The sequence below is a fragment of the Heterodontus francisci genome, chromosome 16, assembly GCF_036365525.1.
Source record: "Heterodontus francisci isolate sHetFra1 chromosome 16, sHetFra1.hap1, whole genome shotgun sequence".
In the NCBI taxonomy this organism is placed as follows: Eukaryota; Metazoa; Chordata; class Chondrichthyes; order Heterodontiformes; family Heterodontidae; genus Heterodontus; species Heterodontus francisci.
The window spans coordinates 29,634,493-29,651,929 of record NC_090386.1 but is presented as its reverse complement, the minus strand read 5'-3'; the positions used below and the strand labels follow the sequence as shown (position 1 = coordinate 29,651,929).

Below are 17,437 nucleotides of genomic sequence, written 5' to 3'. Positions count from 1 at the left end.
CTTTAAGTATGTTCCAGTATTTTGTATTTGTGTAACCCAGAGTTACCGTTTTTCCTGACAGAACAAAAGATTTAACATCAACAAAGATGAGCTGAAATCAACCTCAAAGGCCATTGAAACTGTCCACAATTTATGCTGCAATGAGAACAAAGGGGCTTCAGAGCTGGTTGCTGAACTGGGGACCCTCTATCAATGTATTCGGTGAGTACCACAAGGTTTGGGACCCTCTATCAATGTATTCTGTGCGTACCACAGGGTTTGGTACCCTCTATCAATGTATTCAGTGAGTACCAAAGGGTTTGGGACCCTCTATCAATGTATTCAGTGAGTACCAAAGGGTTTGGGACCCTCTATCAATGTATTCGGTGAGTGCCACATATATTAGGAAATGCCCATAGTCTCTGGGACGTGATACTGAAATTGTAGCGATGGTAAGTTTTAGAATGGTGGTCACTGAATGCTCGACCAACTACTGTGCAATGAACTGTGGGAGGCATATCTGTGTATTTTACATTGTGTCAGGTGACTATTTCTTTCTGATTATCAGGTTCCCAGTGGTTGCAATGGGAGTGCTGAAATGGGTTGACTGGACTGTGTCGGAGCCCAGCTATTTTCAGTTGCAGACAGACCATACGCCTGTTCACCTGGCCCTACTTGATGAGGTAACTGAGCTGTATATAGTCCTCATCCCATTTAGATTCTTTTTTGTTTGTATTAGAAGATAGGAGCTCCTCACCATGGTGAAGAACATATCTAATTAGCAACTGAGGTTCTGTGGCAGAGGTAGCGAATCTTAGGTGGGGCCAGAAGTTGGTTTGTAACTGTCAGCCTTGCTGCCCCTGGCTCAGGAAGATGAAAAAATTAGTTGGGTTCCTGTTTCTGATAGCTGTTCTTTTAGAAGCTAAATGTGTGGTTGTCAGGTGAGTTCAATTACTGAAAACACTTGTCGTCGTAATCCTGAAAAAGCCCAAAGTGATCCTCCGTTAATCTCTCAAAAGCCCTCGAGAAAGTTCCAGGCATTTCAGTACTGGTGTTTTTGATATCCATTTTAAATGTCTTTCATTAATGTCTGTACTGTGATTCGTTTTGAAGTACTAACCTGACTTTACCTTATCTTTTTATGTCAGTCTTAGCTCAGTGGTAGCACACTGACCTTTGAGTCAGAAGATTCTGGCTTCAAACCCCACTCCAGACAATGCAGCACCCCCTCAGGAGAGACCCTGTTTTGTGGGGGGGGAATGTTCAACCAAGACACCACCTACCTGTTCAGGTTGTTGTAAAAGATCCAATGTCACCATTGGAATATGAGCAGAGGAGTTCTCCCAAAATGCTGGCTGCATTTATTTTCCCAACCAGCACATCAAAAACAGATTAATCTTGCTGAATGGGTGTGCATTTCAGCACACACAGCAGGAGGTGCTGTTCTATATTTGTGGCTGAAGCACATTATTGGAGTGGAGCAGGGGCAGTTTTATTCATGCTATACCTAACCTGGGAATGCTCTATGCTGCCTGGGATGAAAAATGTTCTATTCTTCAGCATTATGTCTCACACCTTAGTTAGCACAAGATTCACATAAAGAAAAGTTAAAAGACAAAACAATAAGCTAGCAATTGCAGACCAGACACCTGTAAATATCCCACACAGTTTGCCACTGTAAGTAAAGTTGCTGCCAAATGGATTCCACAGCAGGTTATAGAACCTGCACTGGATGGAACAAGGAATATTCTGGATCTGATGGGACTGGAGGTGATATAAACTCGGAACCAGTGTTCCCTGTGAGCTGCACATGCACAGCCATGCAGCAATCCAGAAGGTACCATGCAGGTTGCTCACAAGTTGTCCTCTTTAAGATGCTGCGCATGTAAATTTAACGGTATTGCGCAATCAAAGGGCCACACACGACGAGAAAAATCCAGAGGGGTCATTGCCAGGAGCACTCCAGACGTCCCAGGACTAAACAGCAATCAGGAACGGGATCCACGATTGATATTTTTGTTAGCCAACTCCAAGTGCTGAGGCAAATTGTAGTGTTCCTACCACTGTTCTGTCTGAGTTCAGCTAACAGACTTACTGGTATATCACCTCTTGACCATCCAGGGAGCTGAGCTGTAGGTTTTTTTAAAAATTTGTTTCGGACTATGATTTTAATTGTCTTCCCTTTGCTCTGTGTCTTTCTTCAGATCAGTACCTGCCACCAACTCCTCCATCCCCAGGTACTGCAGCTCCTTGTAAAACTGTTTGAGACTGAACATTCCCAGCTTGATGTCATGGAACAGGTAATCCTCCTGTCGCCTGGGATCAACAGAGAGCTTATGGAGAGGGAACAGCCATATCATGCAAAACAAGTGCCAAGCATTGTCTGTTTGCTTGCTTTTTTGAACTACTGGGGCAGGGATTTAAGACCAATCACACATACAGGATGAAGGTTCCACAGTGGTGGAGATTGGAAGCATGGTGTGGTCACCTTAGCGGGATTTTGGCTGGGTCTTGTCATTACAGAGAAGATTTTGGCTTGATTCTATATCTGTTAAGGATCCTTCATTAGTCAGTTGTCGCCCAATGTTCACAAGATATGAATCCATTGGAAGAATTTACCTTGAAATTCAGCACAGTTGGCACTAATGGGGGAACCCCATGTATGGTGTTCGGATGTAGCTTGTGTTAAATGGTAAACTCTTTCTGGTACAGTGTGGGTAATCTTTAGTAGAGCTTTAGGTACATTTTGACAGGTGGCGCTCCTGTGTAATTATGCCATGCTGTATACCTTGATTCCAGGGGGCGCAAACAGTGTGGGGAGACTTTCTATTCCTTAGATCTCTGTGAGGGAGTTCTCTTCCATTCTGTGAGGCAAGACTCACCAGTGGCAAGCCCTATATTTGGGCTGCCTTTTTATAACGGTTTGGAGTCGAGGGCTAAGGATTCTACAAAGCACAGTCAGAATAAATGTGCAACTTCACAGGTCTGCTGATTGCCTATTGTGTGGTGAGGCCCTCTGGTTAGGTTTTGTGTCCACTCTCGATAAAGAAATGCCTTATATCTACATGTACTGTCAGAGACTGACATCAACTTTTCCCTTTTCTGAAAGGGCTGCTTAAAGCTTTATTTCCAGTTTCCCACCACTCAGTGCACAAGGCAGGCAGGTTGGATCACCCTCTTGGTACCTCTAATCCTGCAGCAACCCTGGAACCTTGCAGCTTTCTCCTGATCCTCACTTCCTCATTTCTGACTTTGAACTGACTATCTGAGTAGTGGGGTGGGGGTTATTGGTTGGGGGGGGGGGTGGCGGAGGGAGCGGGAGTTCACTCGTCATTTAATATGTTTTCTTTGTGTTTACTGCTAGCTGGAGTTGAAGAAGACCCTGCTGGACAGGATGGTCCACCTGTTGAGCCGTGGCTATGTCCTACCTGTGGTCAGCTACATCCGGAAGTGTCTGGAGAAACTGGACACAGACATCTCACTTATTAGATACTTTGTCACAGAGGTGAGCAACTTGCTTGCTGATTTCCTGTAGCTGGTTGCTCAACACACAAGTGCATCGGGCAGGCAGCAGAATCTGTGTTTACAGGCATGTGCTATATTTGAGGCCGAAGGTTTCCCCCTGCTGTGCCAAAGGTGCCGACTCAGGGAGGGACGCAGTCCTGTGGGCACCAACTGCCCTCCGCCACCTCACCCAAGTGACCACTTTTATGACTGAGCCCAGATGGCAAGTATTGGAACAGGCTGACCCATCCTAGGCGGATCACAGCTAGGCTTGACCCTGTGCTCACCTAATGTCCAAAGGCAGGCGCTTTACAGCAGGCAGGACTGGGAGTCCTGTCTGATTGGCTCCCCTGATGAACGGAAGCATGGACATTTAGCTCCTTGTGGGATTATGCAGGGGTTTGTTGCTTTCTGAGAGAGTGTCTCGCATTAGGAACTGGAAATGGAGCTCAGTGATTTGATACAAAATGTTACTTTCTAGATTCAGGATTTTAAAAGATTGTGCATGTCATCCCTGTATCATTACAGGGTGGGAACCCCAGGTTCCAACCTTTAATCTGATAGCAAAATTGAAGCCCATAGGATTAAAGGGATAGTGGCAGCATGGATACAAAATTGGCTAAGGGTCAGAAAGCAGAGAATATTTGTGAACTTTGCTTCCAATTTCCACCCTTCTCTCACCTTTACATGGTCCATCTCCGACCCTTCCCTTCCTCGAACTCTCTGTCTCTATCTCTGGGGGTAGGCTATCTACTAATGTTCATTATAAGCCCATCGACTCCCACGGCTACTTTGACTACACTTCTTCACACCCTGCTTCCTGTAAGGACTCCATCCCATTCTTCCAGTTTCTCCATCTCCGACGTATCTGCTCTGATGATGCAACCTTCCACCACAACGCTTCTCATATGTCTTCCTTTTACCTTAACCGAGGATTCCACCCCCCCCCCCCACTGTGGTTGACGGGGTCCTCAACTGTGTCCGTCCCATTTCCCGCACCTCTACTCTCACCCCTTCCCCTCCCTCCCAGAACAGTGACAGGGTTCCCCTTGTCCTCACTTTCCACCCCACCAGCCTCCATGTCCAAAGGATCAATCTCCGCCATTTCCGCCACATCCAGCGTGATGTCAGTACCAAACGCATCTTCCCCTCCCCTCCCAGTATTCCAAAGGGATTGTTCCCTCTGCGACACCCTGGTCCATTCCTCTATTATCCCAAACACCTCGTCCCCTTCCCACGGCACCTTCCCATGCATTCGTTGGAGGTGTAATACCTGTCCTTTTACCTCCTCTCTCCTCACTATCCAAGTCCCCAAACGCTCCTTTCAGGTAAAGCAGCGATTTACTTGTACTTCTTTCAATGTAGTATACTGTATTCACTGCTCACAATGCGGTCTGCTCTACATTGGGGAGACCAAACGCAGATTGGGTGACCGCTTTGCGGAACACCTCCGCTCAGTCCAAAAGCATGACCCCGAGCTTCCTGTCACTTGCCATTTCAACACACACACCCTGCTCTCATGCCCACATCTCTGTCCTGGGATTGCTGCAGTGTTCCAGTGAACATCAATGCAAGCTCGAGGAACAGCACCTCATTTACCAATTAGGCACCAATTAGGACTGAACATTGAGTTCAGTACCGCAGCCTCACAAGCTCCAGGGACCCGGGTTCAATTCTGGGTACTGCCTGTGCAAGTTCTCCCTGTGACCGCGTGGGTTTTCGCCGGGTGCTCCGGTTTCCTCCTACCACCAAAGACTTGTAGGTGATAGGTAAATTGGCCATTGTAAATTGCCCCTAGTGTAGGTAGGTGGTAGGGAATATGGGATTACTGCAGGGTTAGTATAAATGGGTGGTTCTTGGTCGGCACAGACTCCGCGTGACGAAGGGCCTGTTTCAGTGCTGTATCTCTAAATAAAAATATTTAAAAAATAATTTGAGCATGACTGCACCCCCCTTTTTTTTAAGTTTTACTTTGTATTTTTTATTATTTCTTTTTATTTCATTTTATTTTAGTTTCTTTCATCATTACACTTTTTTTAACCATGTGCCTGCCCACTTTTTTTTTCATGTTTTTGCTTTTGGCTAGGGCTTTCGTGATTTCATTTTAACACCCTCTCTGCACTAACACTTTGTCATTCACTACACCATTAACAAACTCTTTGTCTTTGCCTTTGCCCATGACCTCCTTGTCAGTTATTCTCTGTGACCCTCTGTCCTATCAACACCTTTCCATTTGTTCTCTTCTGCCCCACCCCAACTTTATTTGCTTAAAACCTTTTACATTTCTAACCTTTGCCAGTTCTGATGAAAGGTCACTGACGTGAAACGTTAACTTTGCTTCTCTCTCCACAGATGATGCCAGACCTGCTGAATATTTCCAGCACTTATTGGTTTTGTTTCAGATTTTCAGCATTTGCAGTATTTTGCTTTTATAATATTTGTGAATTGTTGATTTTCAAATGGAGGGAAGCATACGCTGGTATCCTCCAGGGGTCAGTATTACGACAACTGCTCTTTTTGATATATATAAGTGGCCTTGGCTTGGATATACAAGGCATAATCTCAATGTTTGTAGATGACACAAAACTTGGAAATGTAGTAAACAATGAAGAGGATAGTAACAGACTTCAGGAGGACACCGACAGACTAGAGGAATGGGCAGACACATGGCAGATAAAACTTAACGTGGAGAATTGTCAAGGGGATGGGCACCAGATATAGAAGTAGAAAAGAGGAATAAGGTGACAGTATTATACAGTGTTACCAAGGTTCATAGAATACTGGGAGAGATAAATAGCTCTGGAGTTGGGAATAGTGAGTTATTAGGTGGGGCAAAGTAGGGGAGGAAGTAATAAAGACTAGATCAGCGTTAATGTGCACGTATGTGAGTGCAGTTAATAAGGTTGGTGAGTTACAGGTGCAGATTAACATGTGGGAATATGATGTGGCTATAACAGAGACCTGGCTCAAAGAAGGGCAGGACTGGGTGTTAAATATTCCTGGATACAAGGTGCTCAGAAAAGATAGGAAAGTTTAAAAAAAGGGGGAGAAGTGGCAGTATTGATTAAGGAGAGCATTACAGTGCTTGAGAGAAAGGATATCTCAGAGGGGTCAAGGACAGAATCTATTTGGCTAGAGCTGAGGAACAAAAAAGTGCAGTTACATTACTTGGTGTAGTCTATAGACCACCAACTAGTGAAAAGGAACAAATTTTCAAGGCAATTACAGGCGAGTGCAAGAATTATTGAATAATTATATTGAGGGATTTTAATTATCTGAATATAGGCTGGGATAGAAGTAGTGTAAAGGGTAGAGAGGGGCAGGAGTTCCTAGAGTGTGTTCAGGATTTTTTTCTGCAGCAGTATGTTTCCAATCCAATGAGAAAGGAGGCATGGCACTGCTGGACCTGGCTCCTGGGAATGAGGTGGGCCATGTGGATCAAATATCAGCCGAACATTTAAGGGACAGTGATCATTGTATCATAAGGTTTAGGTTGGCAATGGGAAACGACAAAGAACAATCTAGAATAAGAATAATTAACTGGGGGAAAGCCAACTTCAATGGGGTAAGAATGAATCTGGGCTGAATAAATTGGAATCAAAGAATGGCAGGAAGAACGGTAGTTGAATAATGCGCTACCTTCAAAGATGAGATAGTTCAGACCCAGTCAAGGTATGTTGTCTCGAAGGGGAAGGGTAGGGCAGACAAATCCAGAGCTCATGACAAAAGAGATAGTGATGAAGAAGAAACAGTGTGCTTATGATAGATGCCAGGTAGATAATAAAATGGAGAACCAGGCTAAATATAGAAGGTTCAGAGAGGAAATAAAAAAGCAAATAAGAGAAGAAAAGCGACTGGCAGCTAATATAAAAGGGAATCCCAAAATCTACTATAGGCATATAAATAATAAAAAGGTGCTAAAAGGTGGAGTAAGGCCGATTAGGGACCAAAAGGAGGATTTACGCATGGAGATGGGGAATAGTTGAGCTAGTAAGTGAATACTTTGCAAGGAAAATGATGCTACCTAGGCCACGGTGAAAGAGGAGGTAATTAATACACTAGAAGGATTTAAAATTGATGAGAACATATTAGATAGGCTGTCTATACTTAAAGTTGATAAAGCACCAGGGCCGGAGCAGATGCATCCAAGGATACTGAGAGAAGTGAGAATGGAAATTGTGGAGGTACTGACCATAATTTTCCAGTCTTTCTTGGACTTGGGGTGGTGCTAAAGGACTGGAGAATTGCAAATGTTACACCCTTGTTCAAAAAAGGATGTAAAGATAAGTCCAGCAACTACAGGCCAGTCAGTTTAACTTTGGTGGTAGAGAAACTTCTCGAAACAGTAATTTGGGACAAAGTGAATAGTCAGATAGAGAAACGTGGGTTAATTAAGGAAAGCCAGCATGGATCTGTTAAGGGAAAATTGTGTTTAACTAACTTGCTAGAGTTTTTTGAAGGGATAACCGAGAGTGTTGATGAGGGCAATGCTGTTGATGTGGTGTACATGGACTTCCAAAAGGAATTGGATACAGTGTCAAGCAAGAGATTTGTGAGCGAAGTTGTATCTCATGGAATAAAAAGGACAGTAGCCACATGGATACGAAATTGGCTGAGTGACAAGAAACCGAGAGTAGTGGTTAATGGATGTTTTTCGGGCTGGAGTAAGGTTTGTAGAGTTCCCCAGATTTGATAGAGGTATTCAAAATCATGAGGGGTCTGGACAGAGTAGATAGAAAGAAACTGTTCCCACTCGTGAAAGGATCTTGAAGTATTTGGTAAGAGAAGCAAAAGTGACATGAGGAAAAATGTTTTTACACCGCGAGTGGTTAAGGTCTGGAATGCGCTGCCTGAGAATGTGGTCGAGGCAGGTTCAATTGAAGCATTCAAAAGGGAATTAGACAGTTATATGAAAAAGAAGAATGTGCAGGGTTATGGGGAGAAGGTGGGGGAATGGAACTGAGGGCATTGCTCTTTCAGAGAGCCGGTGTGGACATGATGGTCCGAATTGCCTCCTTCTGCACTGTAACGATTCTGTGCAGCAGTGTTGGGACCCTTGCTCTTCCTGATATACATTAACAACTTAGATCTTGGTGTATAGGGCACAATTTCAAAATTTATGAATGATACAAAACTTGGAAACATCGTGAACTGTGAGGAGGATAGTATAGAACTTCAAAAGGACATAGACAAGCTGATGAAATGGGCAGATGAAGTTCAATGCGGAGAAATGCGAAGTGATTCATTTCAATAGGAAGATCATGGAGAGACAATATAAAATAAAGGGTATAACCCGAAAGGAGTTGTAGGAACAGAAGGGCCTGTCTGTTTATGTGCATAAGTCATTGAAGATGGCAGGACAGGTTGAGAGCACGGTCACTAAAGTGGAGAGTATTCCAGGCTTTATTAATAGGGGCATAGAGTACAAGAGCAAGGAGGTTATGTTGAACTTGTATAAGACACTAGTTCGGCCTCAGCTGGAGTATTGTGTCCCATTCTGGGTGACGTATTTAAGGTAAGATGCAGAGGCATTGGAGAGAGTGCAGAAAGGATTCACGAGAATGTTTCCAGAGATGAGGAACTTCTTTTACAAAGATGGATTGAGGAAGTTGGGACTCTTTTCCCTAGAGAAGGCTGAGAGGAGATTTGATGGAGGTATTCAAATTCATGAGGGATCTGAACAGAGTAGATAGGAAGAAACTGTTCCCACTCGTGAAAGAATCAAAAACAAGAGCACAGTGGCGCAGTGGTTAGCACCCACCGCCTCACAGCTCCAGCGACCCGGGTTCGATTCTGGGTACTGCCTGTGTGGAGTTTGCAAGTTCTCCCTGTGACCGCGTGGGTTTTCGCCGGGTGCTCCGGTTTCCTCCCACAGCCAAAGACTTGCAGGTTGATAAGTAAATTGGCCATTATAAATTGACCCTAGTATAGGTAGGGGAATTGTGGGGATGTGAGAGGGTAATGGGATTAATGTAGGATTAGTATAAATGGGTGGTTGATGGTCGGACCAGACTTGGTAGGCCGAAGGGCCTGTTTCAGTGTTGTATCTCTAAAATAAAAAAAAAGAGGGCTCAGATTAAAGGTAATTGGCAAAAGAAGCAATGGCAACATGAAAGCTTTTTCATGCAGAGAGTGGTTGTTTTTTATTTGTTCCTGGGATATGAGCATTGCTGGCAAAACCAGCATTTATTGCCCTTGATAAGGCAGTCGTGAGCTGTCTTCTTGACCCCTGCTGTTCATATGATGTAGGTACATCCACAGTGCTGTTTTGCAGGGAGTTCCAGGATCTTGACCGAGCAACAGTGAAGGAACGGTGATATAGTTCCAAGTCAGGATGGTGTGTGGCTTGGAGGGGAACTTGCAGGTGGTGGTGTTCCCATGCATCTGCTGCTCTTGTTTTCCTCGGTGGTGAGGTCATAGGTTTGGAAGGTGCTATCAAAGGAGCCTTGGTGAGTTGCTGCAGCCCATCTTGTAGATGAAACACACTGCTGCCACTATGTGCCAGTGGTGGAGGGAGTGAATGTTTAATGTGGTTGGGGTGTCTTGGATGGTGTTGAGCTTCTTGAGTGTTGCTGGAGCTGCACTCATCCAGGCAAGCGGAGAGTATTCCATTACACTCCTGACTTGTGCCTTGTAGATAGTGGACAGGCTTTAGGGAGTCAGGAGATAAGTTACTTGCTGCAGAATTCCCAGCTTCTGACCTCCTGTTCTAGGCATGGTGTTTATATGGCTGGTCTAGTTAAGTTTCTAGTCACTGGTAATCCCCAGGATGTTAATGTTTGGGGAATTCAGCAATGATATTGCAGTTGAATGTCAAAGGGAGAGATGGTTAGATTCTCTCTTATTGGAGATGGTCCTTGCCTGGTACTTGTGTCGCATCAATGTTACTTATCACACAGCAGCCCAAGCCTGAATGTTGGCCAGGCCTTGCTGCATGAAGGCACGGACTGCTTCAGTATCTGAGCAATTGCAAATGGTACTGAACACTGTGCAATCATCAACAAACATCCCCAGTTCTGACCCTATGTTGGAGGAAAGGTCATTGATGAAGCAACTGAAGGTGGTTGGACCTAGGACACTACCCTAAGAAAATCCTGCAGCAATGTCCTGGGGCTGAGGTGATTGGCCTCCAACAACCACAACTATGCTTCCTTTGTGCTAGTTATGACTCGAGCTAGTGGAAAGTTTCCCCTTGATTCCATGTTACTGGGGCTCTTTGGTGCCACACTGCATCAAATGCTGCCTTGATGTCAATGGCAGTCACTCTTATCTCACCTCTGGAATTCATTTGTTTTGTCCATGTTTGGACCAATGTTGTAATGAGGTCAGGAGCTGAGTAGCCCTGGCAGAACCCAAACACCACATCAGTGAGCAGATTGTTGCTGATTGAGTGCTGCTTAATAGCAGTATCGACGACACCTTCCACCACTTTGTTGATTGAGAGTAGACTGATGGGCGGTAATTGGCTGGATTGGATTTGTCCTGCTTTTTGTGGATATGGCATGCCTGGGCAATTTTCCACATTGTCAGATTGATGCTTGTGTTGTAGCTGTGCTGGAACAGCATGGTTAAGTGTACGGCTAGTTCTAGAGCAAAGGTCTTCAGATCTACTGCTGGGATGTTGTCAGGGCCCATAGCCTTTGCGGCATCCAATGTCTTCAGCCATTTCTTCACTTGGGGTTGTTCTCCTTAGAACTGAGTAGATTATGAGGAGATTTGATAGAACTGTTCAAAACCATTCATGATTTTGATGCAATAGATAATGAGAAACTGTTTACAATGGCGGGAGAGTCAGTAGTCAGAGGGTACAGGTTTAAGGTGATTGGCGAAAGAACCAGAGGCGACATGAGGAAACTTTTTTTTTTACACAGCGAGTTGTTGTGATCTAGAATGCACTGCCTGAAAGGATAGTGGAAGCAGATTCAGCAGTAATTTTCAAAAGGGAATTGGATAAATACTTGCAGGGGCAACATTTACCATAGCTATGGAGGAAGTGCAGGGGAATGGAACTAATTGAATATCTCTTCCAAAGTGCGGGCACGGGCGTGATAGGGCGGGTGACCACTTTCTGTGCTGTATCATTCTAGGATTCTACTATGTATTTGCAGGTACTGGATGTCATTGCCCCACCATACACCTCAGACTTTGTTCACCTTTTCCTCCCGATCCTGGAGAACGACAGCATTGTTGGCACAATTAAAACTGAGGGGGAATGTGATGCTGTGGCAGAGTTCATCGGTAAGTAGCAGCCGGGTTATATAGGGAGGGAGAAAAAACCATGAGTGCTGAAAATCTGAAGTAACAGAAACAGAAAATGCTGGAACTGTAGGACCATCCGCAGCTAAAAGAGGTTTAGCTGTGGTGTTTCATCGAAGGTTTATTACTTGAGCCTAAAATATAGCCTGACACTCCCGTGCAGGACTGAGGAAATGCTGTGTTGTCAGAAGTGTCTTCTTTCAGATGTGACATTAAACTGAGGCGTCATCGGCCCTTTGTGGACATAAAGGTTCCTATGGCATTCTTTCAAAGAAGAGCAAGGGAGTTCTCCCTCGTGTCCCAGCCAATATATATCCCTCAACAAACATCACTTTAAAAAAAAATATAAGCAGTTTATTTGGCCACTATCATACTGCTGTTTGTGGGAGCTTGCCTTGTGGGTGCTGTATTTCCTACATTATGACAATAACCACACTTCAAAAAGTATTACATTGGCTTTCCTGAGGTCATGGAAGGCACCAACTGATTGCAAGTTTATTTTTGTTCAGCTGATTTTCTAGCCATGATCCCCTCTCACTTCAGGGAGAGTGTCAGTTCTGCCTGGTTGTACTTAACTCCCAGTAAGCTATCTGTGAATAGGTCATTCATAGACGCATCATTGTACCTACTCATTTAGATCTAAGCTAAAGCCTAGTGTTTGATGTATTGTTCAGTCAAATTGAGCAGCTCCTCTTCCAATTGATAACATTTCTTGTGGAGCCATATGTTGTTTTTGTTTATTCAGCGGGGAATAGGTTAAAGTGTGAGTTTCTGCCACCCCTGTTTTCATCCCATCTCTCCTGATCTTGCTGGGAGACACTTGCCCGCACACTGACAGCTGGCCTTGCTCCAAATCGAGTCTAGACAGTGAGTGCAGTCAGACTGGTTGTCCGGGCCCAAGTCCTGACCTTGCACGCATCCACATGTGCGCTTTTCAGCAGTGGTGAATAGATAAACTGCACCACCACACCCCCCAACCCTGCTGTGTGTCAGATGCCACTGTAGATTTCATGTTCAGAGATAGGAGAACAGGCACAATGGGTTGAATGGCCTCCTCTGTTGTATAATTGTGTGGTCTACCATCGGAATGCCTTTGAGATACACTCTTTAAGTCCACCAGGTAGTGTTGGGGCATGGCTTCTTTCTTGTGATATTCCACATGGTGAAATGCTGATCTCACCCAATCAATACAAGGGATTATGAGTGAGGTAAAGGCAGGGGTGCACACCTCCCAATGGCAGGGTCAAAGCAGCATTGGTAGGATCCTGTGACCAAATCACCAGATTCTTTCTCTTTGGTTGGAGCAGCGAAGGGAATGGATTGGTAACGTTAAGTGATTGTAAACACCAAATAAAAGTTCTGTGTAATGTGTACTTCCAGCACACTGCAAATCCAACTTCATCATGATGAACTAGCACCGTGAAGAAGGCACAGCAATGGTGACCGGAGTAGAGAGTAGCCTGAGCCAGACAAGAGGACGTGAGAGAGACATTCTGAGCAGTAAGAGTGATGGGATATGGCAAAATATCCCACGGAGCATCTGTGGCCCTCATCCCCACTGTAAAACTGACGCAAGAATTACTGAGCGAGAACCATGTCTGCAAGGGAAATAATTGGTAGATTTTATATATTTTTACGTAATTGACGGCGAAAGGGGAAATATAGAAACAGTGGTTTTCTTTTTTTCTGTAACTAAGTCTGAAAATTATACATTGTTTGTACGTGGTGTGGTCAAAATAAACATTGGGGCCGCCATGTCTTCAGGAATGACGACTTCCAAATAGATTTTTTTTTAAAATGTTCCTTCGTGTTTTCCTGCATGCATGCAGTTGAGGAGTGAGGCTCCTAATGCACAGCTGTTGCTCTAGTGTCTCTAGTTAATGGTAAAAGAACCTTCCCCACCCCAGCTGTGGATCTTTGCTAGAGTTGATGTCCAGTTTAAGGAGGAAAAACATTGGGAAACTATAGCAGCATTCACTATAGAGTTGATGAAGACTATCGATTCTACTAATGATACTAGATTTATATAACGCTGTATCACATTGAAACACCATTTGTGAGGTGCGGTGAGTCTTTTTGTTTAGGATCTGTAGTTTCTTCTTCTTCCGGTGAGGAAATGCTTGGCTTGCACTCAACCAGGTTGGCACATTTGATATCAGGACCTCAGGCTAGGGATTTCGCAGGCATAGGCCCTTGTCCCAGAGCTCAGAATAGGGATATCGCAGGCACAGACCTCTGTTCCAGAGCTTGGTGGCGATATCGCAGGGGCAGACCCCTATCCTGGAGCTCACAGTTGAGATATCACAGGCACAGACACTTGTCCTGGAGCTGTCTGTTGAGTTCTCTGGTAGTCCGTTTAGTTGTACAGTTGCTCCCTCACAGTGACAGGAGACTGGCAGCTTTGCCTCTGTTGAACATGTGGGGCTGGCTTGAAGCTGCCATGTTGTGCCTGACTCATAATAGTGAAATTGCTCTTGTAGCCCATCCAAGTTGCTGACCAAAAGATGTCTGCTGTTAAGGAGATTTAAGTTACAGTGACTGGGTATAGCGGGCTGTACCCACTGAGTGTTCTGGTTAACTTTCAAGTAATTAAGACCTAGTATACATACACATGTACATGTCAGGCACTGTGCATACCTACGTCTATACTGCGCTCTTTGAGGACACCTAAGCCCACATGCGGATCTGATACACTACCCCCAGCATAAAAGAGGAGAAACCCATCTGTGCGTACTCTGGACTGCTTCATTCACAGAAACAGACAGGTTGATAGGTAAATTGGCCATTATAAATTGCCCCTAGTATAGGTAGGTGGTAGGGAAATATAGGGACAGGTGGGGATGTGGTCGGAATATGGGATTAGTATAAATGGGTGGTTGATGGTCGGCACAGACTCGGTGGGCCGAAGGGCCTGTTTCAGTGCTGTATCTCTATAAAAAAAAAAGCTCCGACTGCCTGAAGAAAACCTCAGATTGCAGTTGCTGATGTTCATGTCACTTTTTGTTCCTGCTTTAGTGGCGTTTTTTAATCAACAGTCTCATCAGTTTCTCCCCATTGAATGTCAGCCTTAAATAGCAGACAAGGATCACCCAAATTTTCTTTCCTCCTTGCTGCTGTAAGCATTGGCTCCCTCTAGCTTCTCATTCAATTGCCCATTCGTGATCTGTGAGCCCGTACAGTGAATACTGACACTTGGTTAACCGACTGGATGACAGTCATACAGCCTTTTTCCCCATCTCCAATATTGTTGGTAATTAATGAACAATAGCATACAAAGAAAATTTAAAAAAACAGTTTTTAAAATACCCCTATAATTTTTATCCATGGTTGATTGCACAATATCCAGGAGTTTTAATCTTTAATTCCTGGAAACTGCAGGACAACTCTTGAGGTTTGGCAACCTGACTGAGAGCAACAGCACCAACCACTTGTATGTACCACACCCTCACATGATTCACTGTGACCTTCATGTTAAGTTTAACTTCTGCATTTTACCCAACAACAAACTGTTGCAATAATTATCAGCGAAAGGAGTTCTGATAAAGGGTCTGACCTGAAATGTTAACTCTGCTTCTCTCTCCACCTGCTGAGCATTTCCAGCATTTTCTGTTTTATTAAAGGGGAAGAGACTTTGGCGACAGTTAGTAAGCTGGGCCTGGCTTTGGTTAAATATAAATTGTGGCTGGGAAATAATTCTTGTGGAAATCCCCATCCTCTGCTTGTTAAAAATTAGCTTTTTTTAAAAAGTCTTTCATCAGCCAATCTACCCTCTCGCGTTAGTAAAAATATGTTGTTTTTAATTAAACTGCCATCAAATGTCTTTTTAAGGAGTGAATCCCATTCAAATGTGATTTTTAAAATCAAGCAGCCAGTCACAGGTACAATTCCCTTGCTCGTCTGAAAAAAGTACGAGATTCGTTCTGGTGTTACTTACATTAAGTCAGTGATGCACAGTTTTATAAAAACTGGTGTATTATACCATTGAACTGGATTTCTAAATGGGTAATAATTCTGCAATGTTAAATTCAGCCAGTTGTCTCAAACATTCAGCCAGCAGAAATGAAACCAAGCTGGTTTCCTTGCAATTAGGAGCATTAACTAGTACTCTGAGAGTGAGTCACAGCTGAGACATGCCAGTGTACTCCTTATTTATGCAAATTTCTGTGGCTTTCATCAATGGGAAAACCCCAGGAAATTTCTTTCTTTTTTTTCTTTTGGGCCTCCTTATCTCGAGAGACAATGGATACGCGCCTGGAGGTGGTCAGTGGTTTGTGAAGCAGCGCCTGGAGTGGCTATAAAGGCCAATTCTGGAGTGACAGGCTCTTCCACAGGTGCTGCAGAGAAATTTGTTTGTTGGGGCTGTTGCACAGTTGGCTCTCCCCTTGCGCCTCTGTCTTTTTTCCTGCCAACTACTAAGTCTCTTCGACTCGCCACAATTTAGCCCTGTCTTTATGGCTGCCCGCCAGCTCTGGCGAATGCTGGCAACTGACTCCCACGACTTGTGATCAATGTCACACGATTTCATGTCGCGTTTGCAGACGTCTTTATAACGGAGACATGGACGGCCGGTGGGTCTGATACCAGTGGCGAGCTCGCTGTACAATGTGTCTTTAAAGGGGAAGAGACTTTGGCGACAGTTAGTAAGCTGGGCCTGGCTTTGGTTAAATATAAATTGTGGCTGGGAAATAATTCTTGTGGAAATCCCCATCCTCTGCTTGTTAAAAATTAGCTTTTTTTTAAAAGTCTTTCATCAGCCAATCTACCCTCTCGCGTTAGTAAAAATATGTTGTTTTTAATTAAACTGCCATCAAATGTCTTTTTAAGGAGTGAATCCCATTCAAATGTGATTTTTAAAATCAAGCAGCCAGTCACAGGTACAATTCCCTTGCTCGTCTGAAAAAAGTACGAGATTCGTTCTGGTGTTACTTACATTAAGTCAGTGATGCACAGTTTTATAAAAACTGGTGTATTATACCATTGAACTGGATTTCTAAATGGGTAATAATTCTGCAATGTTAAATTCAGCCAGTTGTCTCAAACATTCAGCCAGCAGAAATGAAACCAAGCTGGTTTCCTTGCAATTAGGAGCATTAACTAGTACTCAGAGTGAGTCACAGCTGAGACATGCCAGTGTACTCCTTATTTATGCAAATTTCTGTGGCTTTCATCAATGGGAAAACCCCAGGAAATAAATAGTTTGAAATGCCCGATCATTGATAGCCTAAGACAGCTAATGTCAAGGAGCATTCTTTTTATTTGATGTTGATAGCTAGCTAATGTGGGTGAATTGAAATGAGAGGCATGTTTTTTGCCTACATTTCTAAAGCTGGTTCCAGTTCTGAGCTCTTTATGAATTACAGCTCAGTAAGCCAAGCCCCCTACACCACAGAGTAAGGCAGAGGAGTAAAAACAGAAAGTAATGGAAATACTCAGCAGATCAGGCAGTGCATTCCAGATCACTAGAACTTGTGTAAAGAAATGTTTCCTCATGCTGCTTCTTTCTTTTGCCAATCACTTTAACTGTATCCTCTGGTTACTGACCCTCCTACTATTGAAAACAGCTCCTGATTTACTTGATTTTGAACACCTCCATCAAATCGTCTCTTAACCTTCTCTGCTTTAAGAACAACCCCAACTTCCCCAGTCTCTCCACATATCTGAACTTGCCTCATCCCTGGTACCATTCTGATATTATGTG

At 44.0% G+C, this 17,437-nt stretch overlaps 1 protein-coding gene across 3 annotated transcripts in view; it reads left to right on the top strand.

Moving 5' to 3' along the window:
• The window catches only part of nelfcd (negative elongation factor complex member C/D), a 54,199-nt gene extending 40,662 nt beyond the window's left edge, over positions 1-13,537 (top strand). For all 3 annotated transcript variants that reach the window (XM_068048066.1, XM_068048064.1, XM_068048065.1), the window contains 6 exons: positions 62-201; positions 548-662; positions 2,184-2,279; positions 3,344-3,484; positions 11,592-11,721; positions 13,120-13,537. In XM_068048066.1, the coding sequence (XP_067904167.1) occupies positions 62-201; positions 548-662; positions 2,184-2,279; positions 3,344-3,484; positions 11,592-11,721; positions 13,120-13,154 (657 nt within the window). In that variant the 3' untranslated portion in view covers positions 13,155-13,537. The remainder of the gene's footprint in view (positions 1-61; positions 202-547; positions 663-2,183; positions 2,280-3,343; positions 3,485-11,591; positions 11,722-13,119) is intronic.
• The last annotated feature ends 3,900 nt before the right edge of the window (positions 13,538-17,437 follow it).